The 17555-nt window shown below is 43.2% G+C and overlaps 1 protein-coding gene across 5 annotated transcripts in view; it reads right to left on the reverse strand.

Moving 5' to 3' along the window:
• LOC115140039 (PDZ and LIM domain protein 2-like) overlaps window positions 1-17555 on the reverse strand; it is a 61411-nt gene that overhangs the window by 39211 nt on the left and 4645 nt on the right. For 2 of the 5 annotated variants that reach the window (XM_029678064.2, XM_029678062.2), the window contains exons 2-3: window positions 6094-6214; window positions 521-672 (exon numbers count right to left, since the gene is read on the reverse strand). In XM_029678064.2, the coding sequence (XP_029533924.1) occupies window positions 521-672; window positions 6094-6186 (245 nt within the window). In that variant the 5' untranslated portion in view covers window positions 6187-6214. Of the gene's footprint in view, window positions 1-520; window positions 673-6093; window positions 6215-11679; window positions 11790-13716; window positions 13799-17555 lie in introns of those variants that run through there. The other 3 variants (XM_029678063.1, XM_065026635.1, XM_029678065.2) reach the window with 3 other exon arrangements.

Genomic DNA, 17555 nt, shown 5'->3' on the forward strand with positions numbered 1-17555 from the left:
TGGTATTCCCCCAGAATGAAACCACTGGTCCTTTGTAGGGAGAGAGAGCTGGGACATCTTAAGACATTAAAAAACAAAAACAGCAGACAAGTGGAAACTGGGAAAGAGGATGTGGCGACTGTGGAACTGGCACATATACAAGCAATCAGCAGATCTAAGCTGACCAGAAGGCACAGATGTGGTCTCGATGCCACGTTGTGGTGACCCCATCTGATGTTTGGATGAGTGTTTCCATGGCCAAGCTGTTAATGTAAGGACTTCCTACAGAATAAAAATAATCTAGGCAGCTAGCCTAGCAATTAAGAGCGTTGGGCCAGTAGCAAAAAGGTCACTGGTTCGAATCCCCAAGCAAACTTGGTGACAAATCTGTCAATATTCCCTTGAGAAAGGCTCTGGATAAGAGTCTACTAAATGGCAAAAATGTAAATCTACGCCAAGATATGAAAACATCTTGACACTCTTAGATACCGTACATGAGGATACATTATGCTCCTGAGCTGTGCAATGTAGTGAACCCTACCTCTCCACCAGCAGCTGCAGTTGAGTCTTGGAGTTTTTGATCTTGTTCTGGGCCTCCACATTGAGCATGTCCACTGTGTTCTCTCCATTGATCTCCAGGATGACATCACCAGGCTGCAGGGCAGCCAGCTCGGCTTTGCTGCCCCCGTTGACCTGTGGGCCAGAAGTAAGAGCTGCAGTCAGACTCACACTACTGCCTGTGGACTTGGTGCAGACATGGTGCTATCAGCAACGTAAATAACCAGCATGCCTGAACGAAAGGCTGCATATCTTACGAGTGTTGGACTATTTGTCAAGGGCTGACAGATGTGAACGGTCATGACTGTAATAACATGAGGCCCAGCCAGGTTATGTGGCTGTTGTGGAGAGATGGGCTGTTTCTCAGTTTGCCTTTCAGGTGTCAATCAGGTCTTGCAGGACTCTAGCAAGTGATTAATGTTTATTGCAACCAAAATGTAAGACACCACGGCCCATCATGCACCTGGAACACCTCAACATTGAGGATTTATGACACCCGGAGGGAAAAGTAATCATTGGGACAGTACTGGAGATGTGGGGTTGACTACTCTGGCCTAACCTTTGATGCCAGCCAGCCCCCCCCCCCATGTCAAGGCCAATGGGGTCTACTGCCTGCATTAGGGGGAATTCCAGCCTAATGGAAGGGTACATCCATTTGAATTCAATACCTTTGACAGCATCTCTTGATTTAAACAAAAATTTCCCATACATGTCTGCTCATGAAGTGGCCAGAAAGTGACTTGTTGGACCTGAATGCCAAAACATAAAATCAGTCAACTCTTCAAGCAGTGTGTGTTTGCGTGTAAACTAGACATCACATTCTTGCTTTCTGTACTCCTTGCCTCTCCTTAAAAAGTGCATTGGAGCCTGAGGGGAGAAACCTTCACTCCTCTCCCCCAAATGTGCTTTGAGAGAGTTGAGGATTGGAGGAAACAAGGGGAGAATCTCAATTTCATTTCCTTCATTCCTCACTTCTCAAAACCCATTGGATAAGAAGGCGAGAGGGGGAGGGACCTCTGACCTTCTTATCCAAATGGGTTTTGAGAAGGATGAGGAGAGAGGATGCAATGAATCAAGGAAATGCAATTGAGGACAGAGGAAGCAAGTATTTGACAGCTATGTTTTGGGGACAGTGCCAGACAATGAATTACTGAGCTAACAGAATATCCACTGCCTGTCCAGAAACAACCCCTAGTCTACTACCCAGAGGAATTGATAGGTGGTGACATGGTGAGAGGTCCAGGCTTGGTGCAATTTTGGCAGTATTGCTTAAACCGGTTCAATTCTCTCATATTTCTACAAGTGTCTAGGGGTTGTCTGGACAGGACCCCACAACCTCCAGGTGTGTGGTGAACCTACAGCACTACACTTGAGGCATTGGTTGGATGTTTAATTCCTTTGATACACACACACACACACACACACACACACACACACACACAGGTGTATGCTGGACACACCCATGGCACCCGATCAGACAGGTCTGGCTAGCTGAGGACCTACTGTAAACAGTGCAAGGCTACATTTACATGGCTACTATTCACACCTTTGCTTCATTCCAGCTAGTTAGATCTGCAACTCACTAACAAACTATAAGCTAGGGCATATCTCTAGTCTAGCAATATATACACTGTTTGGGCTGTATAGCATCATTTAATAAGATTACCCATGGTTAGCTAGATAGCTGGGATATATCAGTCAGCTAAACATTTACAGTAACAGTTCATTAATAAGTCAATACACACTCAATTGTATGCAGAAATTGAGAAATCTGCCCTCATCTTGGCACTGGTTGGGCAGCCATTAATCAATCTCATATATATATATATATATATATAAATAAATAAATAAATAAATAAATAAATACACACAGTACCAATCAAAGTACCGGTCAAAAGTTTGGACACACCTACTCATTCAAGAGTTTTCTTTACTTTTACTACATTGTAGAATAATAGTGAAGACATAAAAACTAGGGGGGGGGGGGAACACACATATGGAATCATGTAGTAACTAAAAGAAAATTATATATATATATTTTTTTTAAGTGTTAATCAAATCAAAATATATTTGAGATTCTTCAAAGTAGCCACCCTTTGCCTTGATGGCAGCTTTGCACACTCTTAGCATTCTCTCAACCAGCTTCATGAAGTAGTCACCTGGAATGCGTTCAACAGTCTTGAAGGAGTTCCCACATATGCTAAGCACTTGTTGGCTTCTTTTCCTTCTATAAAGAGTCTTGGTTGTTCCAAACTTCTTCCATTTAGGAAGCATGGAGGCCACTGTGTTCTCAGGGACCTTCAATGCTGCAGAAATGTTTAAGTAGCCTTCTCCAGATCTGTGCCTTGACACAATTCTGTCTGGGAGCTCTATGGGCAATTCCTTTGACCTCATAGCTCGTTTCTTTTTATCTGACATGCACTGTCAACTGTGGGACCTTATATAGACAGGTGTGCGACTTTCCAAATCATGTCCAACAATTGAATTTACCACAGGTGGACTCTAGTCAAGTTGGTGTAACATCGCAAGGATGCTCAATGGAAACCGGATGCACCAGAGCTCAATTTTGAGTCTCATAGCAAAGGGTCTGAATATTTATAGAAGGTATTCTGTTGTTCTATTTTAATACATTTGCAAACAATTCTAAAAGCCTGTTTTCGATATGTCATTGGGTAGTGTGTGTAGATTGATGAGGAAGAAAATATATTTTATCAATGTTATAATAAGGCTGTAAAATAACAAAATGTGGAAAAAGTCAAGGGGTCTGAATATTTTCTGAATGCACTGTATGATAAAACAGTATAATATATGTAAGGAAAGAAATGTAGTGTTTTATAACATACGAATTTTGCCAAATCTGTGAAGACTCGAAGCACGAGAAATTATTTGAATCAAAACTATAGATCTTGTACTCATGAAAAAAAAAAAAAAAGACTTAAATATTATGAATGACTTTGTAACAGATCCAAACAGTTGTTCACTAGTTTAGAAAAGAAGAAGGCCCATTTGTTTTAACTTAGACCCTCATCATGTGAGATTTTTGTGTTGTGCCCACCATTGGTTGAGATACATGTTCTTGAATACAGGGGGTGTGTCATTTCAACAATGTAAATATTATTAACAGAATGGACCTATCCCTTCAGATGATGTTTTAACGTACAGTGAAATACCTTTAAAGTTCTAAACCCAACAATGCAGTAATAAATAACTACATTTAACACAAGACATACACATTTTGCTGGTACACCATTGAAATGTTCAATTCTAATTACTTTCAATATGTTTCCCCATGGAAGATTGACAGTGTAATTTAAGAACAGACATACCCATTCAAGTCAACATTCTCTGATGTGTGGATCTCCCATCTTCTTTGTAGTAAATCTAAATTGTATTCACCAGCCAAAACATGACACCCACCCTGTATTCAAGAGCGTGTTGTGTTTCAACCGATGGCGGGCACAACAAACACATCAGATGATGGAAAATAGGGCCTAAGCTACAACATATGAAGAAAAAAAAGTTTACGTGTTTAGAGAATTTAACAAATATTATAGAAATTATTAAATAGTTTAACAACTGTTTGTAAGCTTGTAAAAGTTCTATATCAATCTGAACTGTTTATGTCACAGGGTATGGGTATGCAAAAATAGGTCAACTTTATCGCTTGAATGTTTTGGCATTCAGGTCCAAAAAGTCACTTTCTGAGCACTTCCACAACAGGCAAATATATGAATGGGAATGTTTGTTAAAATCAAAAGGGGCGCTATCAAAAATGGATTGAATTCAAATGGATTTACCAGGAACAAAAACACACCAGCAAACACTCAACCATACAAAACCCAAATGAGGAGATTAACTCGGGAGTATTGAGCACTTGTGAACAACGGAGAGCAGCCCAACTTTTGCGATCGACAAGGTTGGCGCACAATTAAAGACAGAAATAGGGGAGAAAAGAAAACCAATCAGTGAAGAGAAGAGGCCGCCTTCATAAATCTCCAGCAGAAACATGGAAGACTGCAGAGAGAATGACAGGCAACAGGGTGTTTGTCCATTTTGCAAAGCAAGAGGGTAGAGATGCCATGTCTGTGGGTCCACTCGAGTGGCAATTACGCGTTGCTGTGGCAACCCACAATGGTGCCTGCCTTTTCGGATCAGGGCACGCTTCAATTCACATAAACTAAAGATGCAGCTTTCTCAGGGGCTATGCCCGACAGAAAAAGGGGCAAGCTCTCTAGTCAGGCCAACAGGACGGGAAAAGGAGGGGCCTTCCATGTTGTTTCAGTGCCAAGACGCAACCACTTCAGACAGACCAAAGCCATAGCTGCATAACCAGAGAGGGAGGGGGGGGGGATCCTGCTTCTCCAATAGGTTTGACAACCACTTTCACTGATGAGGTCTCCCTCCTCAGCATGGGTCGCAGTTTCTTTTAAGTGACTGTTTGATAGTTGAGACAATTCCCTGTGTTTCCTGCATGCTGGTGTTGTTGACTACATGTTTGACTAGAGCGAGGAAATTAGAAGGAATGCCCATCGTCACAAGAAAGTAGCTATTAAATGGGCTGACAATAAATGATGCCTTTGAAGTCAACAACAGTACCCCAAAAACACAACGATCCACTTGCATTAAAAGGTTTGAGGAATGATAGAGAATTCCGTGGTAGTGAGGAATCAGGATGTGCAGTGGGTAGAGTGGCTGTGGCAGGCAGGGAGCAGTCCGCCCTGGGTTTCAGAGTGGCTGTGGCAGGCAGGGAGCAGTCCGCCCTGGGTTTCAGAGTGGCTGTGGCAGGCAGGGAGCAGTCCGCCCTGGGTTTCAGAGTGGCTGTGGCAGGCAGGGAGCAGTCCGCCCTGGGTTTCAGAGTGGCTGTGGCAGGCAGGGAGCAGTCCGCCCTGGGTTTCAGAGTGGCTGTGGCAGGCAGGGAGCAGTCCGCCCTGGGTTTCAGAGTGGCTGTGGCAGGCAGGGAGCAGTCCGCCCTGGGTTTCAGAGTGGCTGTGGCAGGCAGGGAGCAGTCCGCCCTGGGTTTCAGAGTGGCTGTGGCAGGCAGGGTCCGCCCTGGGTTTCAGAGTGGCTGTGGCGCCAGTCCGCCCTGGGTTTCAGAGTGGCTGTGGCAGGCAGGGAGCAGTCCGCCCTGGGTTTCAGAGTGGCTGTGGCAGGCAGGGAGCAGTCTGCCCTGGGTTTCAGAGTGGCTGTGGCAGGCAGGGAGCAGTCTGCCCTGGGTTTGAGTGGCTGTGGCATAGAGTCTGCCCTGGATTTTCTGATTTGTTTTCAGAGGAGAACGATATGCTAATGTCCTCCCTTTTACAGCTCCTACTTCCTGTTGCTTCACAATGGTCTGACACTCAGCAGCAGCACCCCCCCCGGTTTCCTCCTGATGTAGCCTTCATTCCAATCTGACTAAATACAGTAGTCAAGGAAACAGGTAGAAAGCAGCCAATGAAGATAAACAATGAGAGGAGCAGAGAAGTACAGCAGAGACTGAGGAAGTGGAGTTGGCATGCCATGTTTTGCTTTACAGAGGATAGGGTGTGACAGACTAGCAGTAAGGTCATTAGCAATTACCTTGGAAATGGTTATCGCCTTCTTGAAGTCCCTTCCTCCGTATATTCTAAACCCCCATGGAGACGGACCAATCAGGTTCACTGTCAGCGCCATCACGTGACCTGAGGTTGCCACCTACTGCCTGTTCCAACCCGAGAGAGAGAAAGGAGACGTGAGAACTGCTGTCACCTGACTTCCACTTAACATAACATTGTGTAACCACATCTAAAAGGAATGGAAGGAATCTGAAACCCAAAAGGCACATGACTGACATTGTTCAAGTTCCTGCAAACCAACAGTTTCAATAAATCTGTAAAATATCCTTATAAAAAAAAATTATAATAACATAGCATAATGTGGTATCTTACCACAGGATACAAATCAAGTCAAACATTTCTGTTCAGTAGATCCACAGATATCTAATTTACGTTTCACCATGGACTTATTTCCATCTTATTTTAAAAGGGATCATAGCACAGGATGCTGCCCTTTCCCTTAGGAAGTGTGGTTTACGGTATGTCAATGCATCTAATGGGTACAGTATACAATTGGCCCCCATAACTCCATGCCCTTCTCATGCACAACATTACTGTAGTGTTTATCATTTGCACATGTGTTTATGTTGAGACAGTGACAGCTCCCTCTCCTTTGTGATTCATGCTGTGTTGAGAAACGGCAGGGGTTCAAATTTTAGAACCCAGTTCCTACATTTTCATATAAAAAATGTATTTTATCAAAACTAGGCTACATTTTATCTCTGGGACCCTCAGGATGACAAATCAGAGCAATATCAAGTACATTGAATATAAGTGAATGTATCAAACCAGCTGCCATGATAAGTTTGTTGTTATGCACTCAAACAATAGCATGGTATTTTTTTCACCGTAATAGCTACTGTAAATTGGACAGTGCAGTTAGCTTAAATTCTTGTTGATCTTTCTGCCCATAAGACATGTCTATATCCTGATAAAGTTTGTCATTTACAACGTCATGCTAATTACATTAGTGCACGTTTGCTCAACTTTCCCGGTGGAAGGACATAGATCCCATAGAGGTTAAAAGTTCATTTGTGGAATTTCTTTCCTTCTTAATGCGTTTGAGCAAATCAGGTTGTGTTGTGACAAGGTAGGCGTGGTATACAGAAGATAGCCCTATTTGGTAAAAGACCAAGTCCATATTAATGGCAAGAACAGCTCAAATAAGCAAAGAGAAACGGCAGTCCATCATTATTTTAAGACATGAAGATCAGTCAATACGGAAAATGTAAAGAACTTTGAAGATTTCTTCAAGCGCAGTTGCAAAAACCATCAGGCGCTATGATGAAATGGGCTCTGAGGACCACCAGAGGAAAGGAAGACCTAGTCTGCTGCAGAGGATAAGTTCATTAGTGTTAACTGCACCTCAGAAATTGCAGCCCAAATAAATGCGTCAAGTAACAGTTCAAGTAACAGACACATCTCAACTGTTCATAGGAGACTGCATGAATCCAGCCTTAATGGTTGAATTGCTGCAAAGAAACAACTAAAAGGACACCAATAATAAGAAGACTTGCTTGGGCCAAGAAACAAACAATGGACATTAGACCGGTGGAGATCTGTCCTTTGGTCTGATGAGTTCAAATGTGAGATTTTTGGTTTCAACCACCTTGTCTTTGTGAGTCGCAGAGTAGGTGCACATATCTCCGCATATGTGGTTCCCACCGTCAAGTATGGAGGTGGTGTGATGGTGTGGGGTGCTTTGCTGGTAACAGTCAGTGATTTATTTAGAATTCAAGGCACACTTAACCAGAACGGCGAGCCCCGTCTGGGAAAATATGCTTTGGACGGTCATCCAACTCGGAATTCCAAGTTGGGAACTCGGGCCTCATTCTACACCGTCGACCTGAAGAACACTGATGTCTTGATTGAACAAAGTGTTTTTTCCCCCAGGTTCCAAGTAGTCTTGAAAGCACCATGAATCCAGAGAACGCCAGACTTTGATGACAAAATGTGCCGGCAAGAAGGACCGCCGTGCCACCTACCTGGTAAGTTGAGCACAACACAACAAGGGGAGTCCAAACATGTCTTGTATGCTGCTGCATAAATGATGTATTATACCAGGGGGATATGTATACGGTAGCTAAGAAAGTAATACTAAGTGTATGTTGTGTCGTAAGCTGTTAGTAGCCCATGTCTCTCCCCCTAATAAATTTGTCCCCCCTCATAACTTGGCCTACTGTTTTGACTTGGTGGTGCACATGTAGCCTATAGCCTGTTTTAGAGAAATGTAATCATTGGATATTCTAAGAGCATTCATTGTCTCCTTATATGTCCCCTTTATTTATCCTGCGGTTCGAACTTTGTGTACAGGGAGAGTACTGTAAGAATGGCCCATGTTCTGAATTCTGTCGCTGTACATTTAAAAATAACAAATAGTTATATAGACTGCATCCATCGTAAAAGGCAGTAAATGTTTCGCTCCCAGACAAGACTCCGCTGACAGCCAGGTGTAGCGGTTTTAAGGAGTCACTCCATGGTGCTGAAAAGAAAGCTGTAGGCCCTTACAGTTTGTGGGCACCATTTGTCACCATTATAGTGCAATTAATGTATTGTTGTGCAGTGCCTTTGCTGGCATGCATCAACATTTTTTTTGGGGGGGCTTGCCACACCATGATTCAAAACGGGCTCAATGAATACAACTTCACTTAGCTGAAAGCAACCTAAATTGCATAACATCGAGTTAAATATAGAAAAGAAAGCATGCTCAGTCTCGCAAATACTTGTCTTGTGTAATTAGGAAGTTATTGTGTTCAAGTCCCTGTTGAAATCTGTTCCGTATACAGCCACAGAGAGTTGGAGTGGACTTGTGACTAAACATGTTTGACCCAGAAACAAAATGCGGACAAATCCTACATCAAAAGGCTGACGTTTCCCAATTCTGGATTCAGAAGTCGTTATGCAACTATATAGCATTACTGTGTATGTAGGAATTTGAAATGAAACATACTTGGACATATCAACATCTGAACCTTGGCACAACATGTGGCAACCTTCCTAATCTTATGTCTAGCAGGACTGAAGGAACAACTGATCGGTGGAGAACGCACATGGATGTCGTCCCTGGTCTTAAATCTTCCTGGAAATATGATCTGTCTAGTTCCATATACCATAGTGTTACAATTGAGGTGGTCGTCTATCTTTAGGAGCCAAGGCTGGTTCCACAGTCACCCAGGAAGAAGCATAGCAGACAGTGAACCCAGTCAGTCAGGATCTGGGACATCTCTCCCTCCTTAAACTGGCCCATTTCAGCCATCTACAGCTGTCTGTACATTCCACAAGGTTTTGGGACAAGCAGCACTAACCAACCCAGTCATTAGCACAGTCAGGCAGTTAGTGGGGTTACCAGGCTCGCCATCATTTACAGGCCTTAATTGCTGTGGCCATGAGGAACAGCCGAGGCCCCTGCTGTTGTTCCTGCTGTAGTCCCTGGGGACCGACACTAATGTTCCCAGCCTCTGGGCTGTTGAATTAGTCCAATGGACCAGGATCAGCAGCTCTCCCACTGGAGCCATTATCAACAGGGCACAGCGCTAATTCAGTGTTAATGGACCGACTTCTCTGTAAAACTGCTTGCTATTGGCAGCGTAAGGGTGATAACTGCTTGCTATTGGTCATAGCTGTTTGCTATTGGTATAGTCTGTCAGTTAGATCAGTTGAGGTGAACGTGAGCTATTGACCTGAAATTCTGTTGTTGGTAAATAGATCATTACAGTAATATAGTTACACTTCAGGTGTTAACCCCATCAGTCCAGAGACCCAAGAATATACAGTATATTTTTTAAATAAAACCAGCTTTTAATTTATCTGCATGTCCAGCCCTTATATTTAGTCACACAATGAAGTGTTTTACCATTTAAATGTTTAGGACAACCAGGGCTACAAGTAGAAAACAAAAGGCTATAAAAACAGGTGCTTTCAAGAGGTTTATTGACAAATGTCAAAACAAATAAGGGCTGCCAAAGCAAAAACCTGATAAAAAGGAATGTATAGGAATGCTGTAGTACAGATATTGTTTGCTGAATGGGAAATGAATATCCATAAGCTTTCCATAAGTAGCTTGCCACACCAAGACCTACAATGCCAAAATCACCAGTGGAGGGCTCAATGAATACAACTTCACTTAACTGGGCTGTATTCAGACTTTCATACTGTCCTCTCATTCCGAGAGTTACGGTGTGTACCGTAATGTGATTTTTGGCGAGGTTGGACATTTACAAGCGAATGTAAACGAGAGACATTGTGAAAATTGACAAAATAGACATGACTGAAGGAAGAACAGTACTGGCTCTGGAGCAGCATGTGTAAACGCTGTGTCTGTTGCGTCTGGCATCGCTAGGGCAACAGGCATCCCTGCTCTGCTCAGGACTGAAGGAAGAACAGTACTGGCTCTGGAGCAGCATGTGTAAACGCTGTGTCTGTTGCGTCTGGCGTCGCTAGGGCAACAGGCATCCCTGCTCTGCTCAGGACTGAAGGAAGAACAGTACTGGCTCTGGAGCAGCATGTGTAAACGCGGTGTCTGTTGCGTCTGGCGTCGCTAGGGCAACAGGCATCCCTGCTCTGCTCAGGACTGAAGGAAGAACATTACTGGCTCTGGAAGCATGTGTAAACATTGCGTCTGGCGTCGCTAGGGCAACAGGCATCCCTGCTCTGCTCAGGACTGAAGGAAGAACAGTACTGGCTCTGGAGCAGCATGTGTAAACGCGGTGTCTGTTGCGTCTGGCGTTGCTAGGGCAACAGGCATCCCTGCTCTGCTCAGGACTGAAGGAAGAACAGTACTGGCTCTGGAGCAGCATGTGCATCTGTTGCCCTGGGCAACAGGCATCCCTGCTCTGCTCAGGACTGAAGGAAGAACAGTACTGGCTCTGGAGCAGCATGTGTAAACGCGGTGTCTGTTGCGTCTGGCGTTGCTAGGGCAACAGGCATCCCTGCTCTGCTCAGGACTGAAGGAAGAACAGTACTGGCTCTGGAGCAGCATGTGTAAACGCGGTGTCTGTTGCGTCTGGCGTCGCTAGGGCAACAGGCATCCCTGCTCTGCTCAGACAAGAAAGGGGAGAAGCAGAGACAGGGACAAAACCAGAGTTATCTGTACTGCTGCCACTGCAAAGGGCTTTGACTTCTCAAACACTGCAAAAAGTGTACAATATTCTTCACCTAATTAAAATAAGCTACTTACTCGGATAAGTAGCATGTTAAATGTAGGGGTCGCGTTAATACAGAATCATTTGTTTTTCATGAAGGATTTTTTTTTTTTAAACACATAAGCAATACCTTGCTGCGTTCTGTAAATGCAGCTCTAAAATGCTTCTTATTGTAATTTTTGTTCTGCATCAGACTAATGTTGTGCTTGTGTTGCACTTCACTCAGATGAGAATTCAAGAAGGGGCATTCTATCAGCAGACGGTAGTGATCAGTGTAGCTACTTTTCTCATTGTAGCCAGCCTATTTTTCTCCAGTAAAATGCAAGATGAACTTTTAGCAAAACATTAGAAAATGTAGCTGGCTACATTCTTTCCATGATAAAGCTTCCCGAGACAGTTTCTGCAGAAATTATTTCGTTGTGCAAACCCACAGTTCCATCAGCTGTCCGGGTGGCTGGTCTCAGACAATCCCGCAGGTGTAGAAGCTGGATGTGGAGGTCCTAAGCTGGTGTGGAAACACGTGGTCTGTGATGGGGAGGCCGGTTGAACGTACTGCCAAATTATCTGAAATGACGTTTGAGACGGCTTATAGTAAAGAAATTAACATTCAATTCTCTGGCAACACTCTGGCAGACATTCCTTCAGTCAGCATGCCAATTGCACACTCCCTCAACTTGAGACATAGCATTTTATTGTCCCCAGCACAAGGTGAACCTGTGTAATGATCATGCTGTTTAATACATTTCTTGATATGCTAAACCTGTCAGGAGGATGGGTTATCTTGGCAAAGTAGAAATTATAACAGGGATGTAAAAAAAAATACATTTAAAAAGTGTGCACAACATTTGAGAGAAATAAGCTTTTTGTGCATATGGAACATTTTTGGAATCTTATTTATGCTCATGAAATATGGGACCAACACTTTATGTTACGTTTATATTTTTGTTCAGCGTACATTATGAAGTTGACCGTAGTCCCCCAGAACAGTTGAACCAGTCACGTGTTTGTTTTTTTAAATAGCACAATGGGAGAAAGCAGGAGCATTGACAGGGGTCGCGTTTTATATTGAAAGTCGTTTTGTTGTTGCGTCAATTGAGTGACTATAGTCACCATCAAAGAAAATAAATTCGGCAGAAAATAACTTAATTTTCATCAGATGACAGAGGTACAACGTTACTTCGCTGGGAGCCACACAGGTAAAGGAGCTTACAATGAAAAACCATGGTGTTTTTTGAAAAAAATTATGCATGGCCATCATATTACTAAATGTAGTTTGCTGATGTCAACGTTGTGAACAGAGTGCCTCGTGATGGCAGTGGGGTTATAGTATGGACAGGCATAAGCTACGGACAATGAACACAATTGCATTTTGAATGCACAGAGATATAAATATTGTGCCATCACCTCATGTTTCAGCATGACGCAAGGATTTGTACACAATTCCTGGATGCTGAGACTGTCCCAGTTCTTCCATGGCCTGCATTCTCACCAGACATGTCACCCATTGAGCATGTTTAGGATGCTCTGGATTGACATGTATAACAGCGTGTTCCAGTTCCCACCAATATCTAGCAACTTCGCACAGCCATTAAAGAGGAAAGGGACAACATTCCACAGGCCACAAACAGCCTGATCAACTCTATGTGAAGGAGATTTGTCACGCTGCATGAGGCAAGTGGTGGTCACACCAGATACTGACTAGTTTTCTGATCCACGCCCCTACCTTTTTTTAAGGTATACATGACCAACAGATGCAGATCTGTATTCCCAATCATGTTAAAGCCATAGATAAGGGCCTAATGAATCTATTTAAATTGACCAATTCCCTTATGAACTGTAACTCAGTCAAATTTGAAATTGTTGCATGTTGTGCTTATATTTTGTTCAGTAAAAATAAATATGACAGATTAAACCATACTGTGGCTATTTCCAAATACCCTAGTATGCCGCCCAAGCCTACTCTACAGACGTTTTGGTAAATAGACCTGAACCCAGGCCCCTTCGGGATCTGCCCAAGTCTCACAAACACCACTCTAGCTCAGCCCCTGTTAATCACAGACTTATATCGAAGGAATAGACAAATCCAAATGGTACAACCCAGAAGTCTAGCTCTAAAACAATGTCTAACAGGTTAGTAGTCCAAATCACACCAGCTTTAAGAGGGTTAAAAAACTATGTGGCTTATTTTATTCTGGTGCCATCTCCCTGCATTGGCGGTGCAATAAAAAGCACCCACACTACAGGGAGGAATTAAAGTAACGAAGTAATACATCTGGCTCACATGTCTTCACTCATCAGGTAAACAGAAGTTCATGATTAATTGGTGGCAGAGTGTTGGTCCAGTAACAGGTCGCTGAGAAAGGTAGTTAGAATCCCTGAGCAGACTAGGTGAAAAATCTGTCGGTGTGTCCTGTAAGTCACTCTGGATAAGAGAATCTGCTAAATGACTCAAATGTAAATGTACTTACAGTAGGAAATAGAAACTGGTAGGTCCAGCGAGTCAAATTACCTCTCAGTTCCGCTGTGCTACACCTGCCTACTAAATACCTGGGACATTTTATCAGCACTTTATATGCAGTATCATCCAGAGTTTCAGTTGTGAAATCTGGAGTCAAAGGTGAATGAAGCAATAATGAGTTTGATAAAGGCTGTGGAAATCAACTGCACAGACAGACTTGAAGGCTGCATTCAGTTTCCAAGTGGGGAATGATCCATCTGAGGAGAGTTAAAAACGGTCATACTCAAATGAAAAGGCCCTTGTCATGTTTTTGAGTGAGCAGCCCCTAAGGGTAAAAGGTAGTAGACACACACACACAGGACAGAGTAGAACAGCTCAAGTATCTTGGTGTTGGCCTTCAGACTGTTCCTCACTGCATGTTGCCAGCAGTGTTCAACAGACAGGCAGATTAAAATCAATTAGCTTTAGCCACTGGTAAGCCTGGGTTACTGACTGTACACTCAGTGACTAGCCTCTTCTATACACAACATGGAAACGCTTCCTAGTACACAACATAACACACAGGGGCAGGAGAGGGTCACTGCTGTCGACTTGGTAGAGAGAGATACAGGAGTGTCCACTGGTGGCACTGAGTCTGGGGCTTGGTCTTGGGATGGGAGTAACCTGGAGGCCAATTCACCACCACAAGTGCCATACCTATGACACAATGCAACTTGTCTAAAGTACTCCCTCCCTGTGAATTCTTTGTTTACCGTCATTCAAAACTACGTAATTGTGAAAGTGGGTGTGGGTCCTGCTAAAACAGGTCTGTGATATCATCTACAGTTTAGCAGAACTAAGTATAGCAAGATAATGCTAACACACCTTTGGGTGAGTCTTTGGTTTCATGTGCACGTCACTAAACAATTATGCCAGGGTTTCTCTATTCTGATTGATGTTCTTTAAAGAGGAGTCTTGTTGGCTAGCACAGGGAAGATGCCAGGCCTGGATGTGAACATGTCTGTTTATGCACCATGCTCAGCTCACACTCCTCACCTTTCCCCCTGGTTACTACAGAACTAGGTTTTACACAGGCCTTTTTCCTGGAAGTCAGCGACAAAATTCATTGGAGCAGAACATTGTGCTAATGCAGAGGGAATGGCATGATTCAATCTGCAGATGTACTTCATCTCAACTTGCTTCGGGCTGAACTTTAATGCAGAGAAACACACATCCACTGCTGTGGTTGTAGCAGAATGGTCTGGGTATGATTCACACATGAAAATCTCTCGCTTGTGGCAATTTAGCTCTGAACTTTCCATAGCCTTCGTGAGTGTTCTTGTCTTGCTGATGCCCTGTAATGTTTTCAAGCATACTCCCTTTCGTGAGGAGGACTGTGGCTGATGGACACCCGTCCTGCCGCCTGCCCTGACACACACCCATTGAATAGAGAGAGGAATGCCATGGAAAGCCTCTCCCTGTGTCAAAAAGGAATTACATTCTCAACATTCTAACACTAATCACACGCAGTGACTTCATCAAGTAAAATTGCCATCACTAAGGTGATGAGGACATATCAAACAATAACAGAATAGATAAGAAAAGAATGGGGTGTTGCTGAAGGGAGATGAGTGACTAAGATCTTCCTATGTTGTGTGAGACTTATTACCATCTAATAGTGAGCTGCAGGTTACTCCCTCTTAAAAGGAAAACTTGACAGCGTTTATATTTAACCTAACATATCTCCAATACATCTCTGGAATTTCAATATCATTATGAATTTAACCTTCCACGCAAGGGACATCATTATTGTATCAAGGTTCTTTATATACTATCCTAAAAACGACCATGCCACATATCTGGCAGCTATTGTTACTACTGTACTTGGTACAGTAGCCATGGTTGTGTCAGTTGTGTGGCTTCAGAGTGCACTGGCTCCACTTCGCACTCCCTCTCAACAGCATCATGTTACTGGTGTTATCACTATACAGATTTGACTCCCTACAGCAATCAGACCCCCCCTCACGGATCATATTAACTACTGCTGTACACACCTTTTCTATGTTTATACTGTCCATACACAGTGCTCTCAGTAATTATTAGAACGGCATTTAAAAAAATAATAATTTGAGTCTGTACTCCAGAGCTTTGAAGTTATACAGCGACTAAGGAGTTAAAGTGCAGACTGTCAGCCTTCATTTGAGGATATTTTCATCCATATCAGGTGAACCGTTTAGAAACTAAAGGGACCAAATGTATTTACTTATACAGTGGGGCAAAAAAGTATTTAGTCAGCCACCAATTGTTTAAGTTCTCCCACTTAAAAAGATGAGAGGCCTGTAATTTTCATCATAGGTACACTTCAACTATGACAGACAAAATGAGAAGAAAATAAATCCAGAAAATCACATTGTAGGGGGGGGGGGGGGGGGGACTTGCTTCCATTCAGCCACAACAGCATTAATGAGGTCGGGCGACCAGGCCTGGCTCACAGTCAGAGTTCCAATTCAGCCCAAAGGTGTTCGATGGGGTTGAGGTCAGGGCTATGTGCAGGCCAGTGAAGTTCTTCCACACCGATCTTGATAACCCATTTCTGTATGGACCTCACTTTATGCATGGTGGCATTGTCATGCTGAAACAGGAAAGGGCCTTCCCCAAACTGTTGCCACAAAGTTAGAAGCACAGAAACACCATTGTATGCTGTAGCATTAAGATTTCCCTTCACTGGAACTAAGGGGCATAGCCCGAACAATGAAAAACAGCCCCAGACCATTATTCCACCTCCACCAAACTTTACAGTTGTCACTATTTTTTACGCGGTACGTGCTTCAGCGGTTCTGTTCTGTGTGCTTGTGTGGCCTACCACTTTGCGGCTGAGCCATTGTTGCCCCAAGACATTTCACAATAACAGCACTTACAGTTTGACCAGAGGAGCTCGAGTATGGCAGAAAATTGACAAACTGACTTGTTGGAAAGTTTGCACCCTATGACAGTGCCACGTTGCATCACTGAGCACATCAGTGCAGGCCATTCTACTGCCAATGTTTTACTATGGAGATTGCATGGCTGTGTGTTCGATTTTAATACACCAGTCAGCAACGGATGTTGCTGAAATAATCGAATCCATGACCATGGAATTCAGCTTAGAAATGTACTCGTTTTTGAAAGAAAAAAAAATGAAAAAAAGTGCTTTTGTCCATTAAATTAACATCAAATTGATCAGAAATACAGTGTAGACTGTTGTAAATGACTACTGTAGCTGGAAAAGGCTGATTTATTCTGGGAAATCTACATAGGCCCATTGTCAGCAACCATCACTCCTGTGTTCCAATGGCACGTTGTTAGCTAATCCAAGTTGATCATTTTAAAAGGCTAATTGATCATTCGAAAACAATTTTGCAATTGGTAGCATAGCTGAAAACTATTGTTCTGATTAAAAAAGCAATAAAACTGGCCTTCTTTAGAAAAGTTGAGTATATGGAGCTTCTGCATTTGTAGGTTCGATTACAGGCTCAGAATGGTCAGAAACAAATACATTTCTTCTGAAACTCGTCAGCTATTCTTGTTCTGAGAAATGAAGGCTATTCCATGTGAGAAATTGGCAAGAAACTGAAGATCTCGTACGACGCTGTGTACTACACCCTTCATAAAACAGCATAAACCAGAATAGAAAGAGTGGGAGGTTCTTGTGCACAATTGAGCAGGAGGACTAGTACATTATAGTGTCTAGTTTGAGAAACAGACGCCTCACCTGGCAGCTTCATTAAATAGTACCCGCAAAACACTGGTCTCAACGTCAACAGTGAAGAGGCGGCCAAGGCAGAGATGCAAAGTAAAAGCCGTAACTCAGACTGGCCAAAAAAAAAAGAG

This window comes from Oncorhynchus nerka, linkage group LG13 (genome assembly GCF_034236695.1).
Source record: "Oncorhynchus nerka isolate Pitt River linkage group LG13, Oner_Uvic_2.0, whole genome shotgun sequence".
In the NCBI taxonomy this organism is placed as follows: domain Eukaryota; kingdom Metazoa; phylum Chordata; class Actinopteri; order Salmoniformes; family Salmonidae; genus Oncorhynchus; species Oncorhynchus nerka.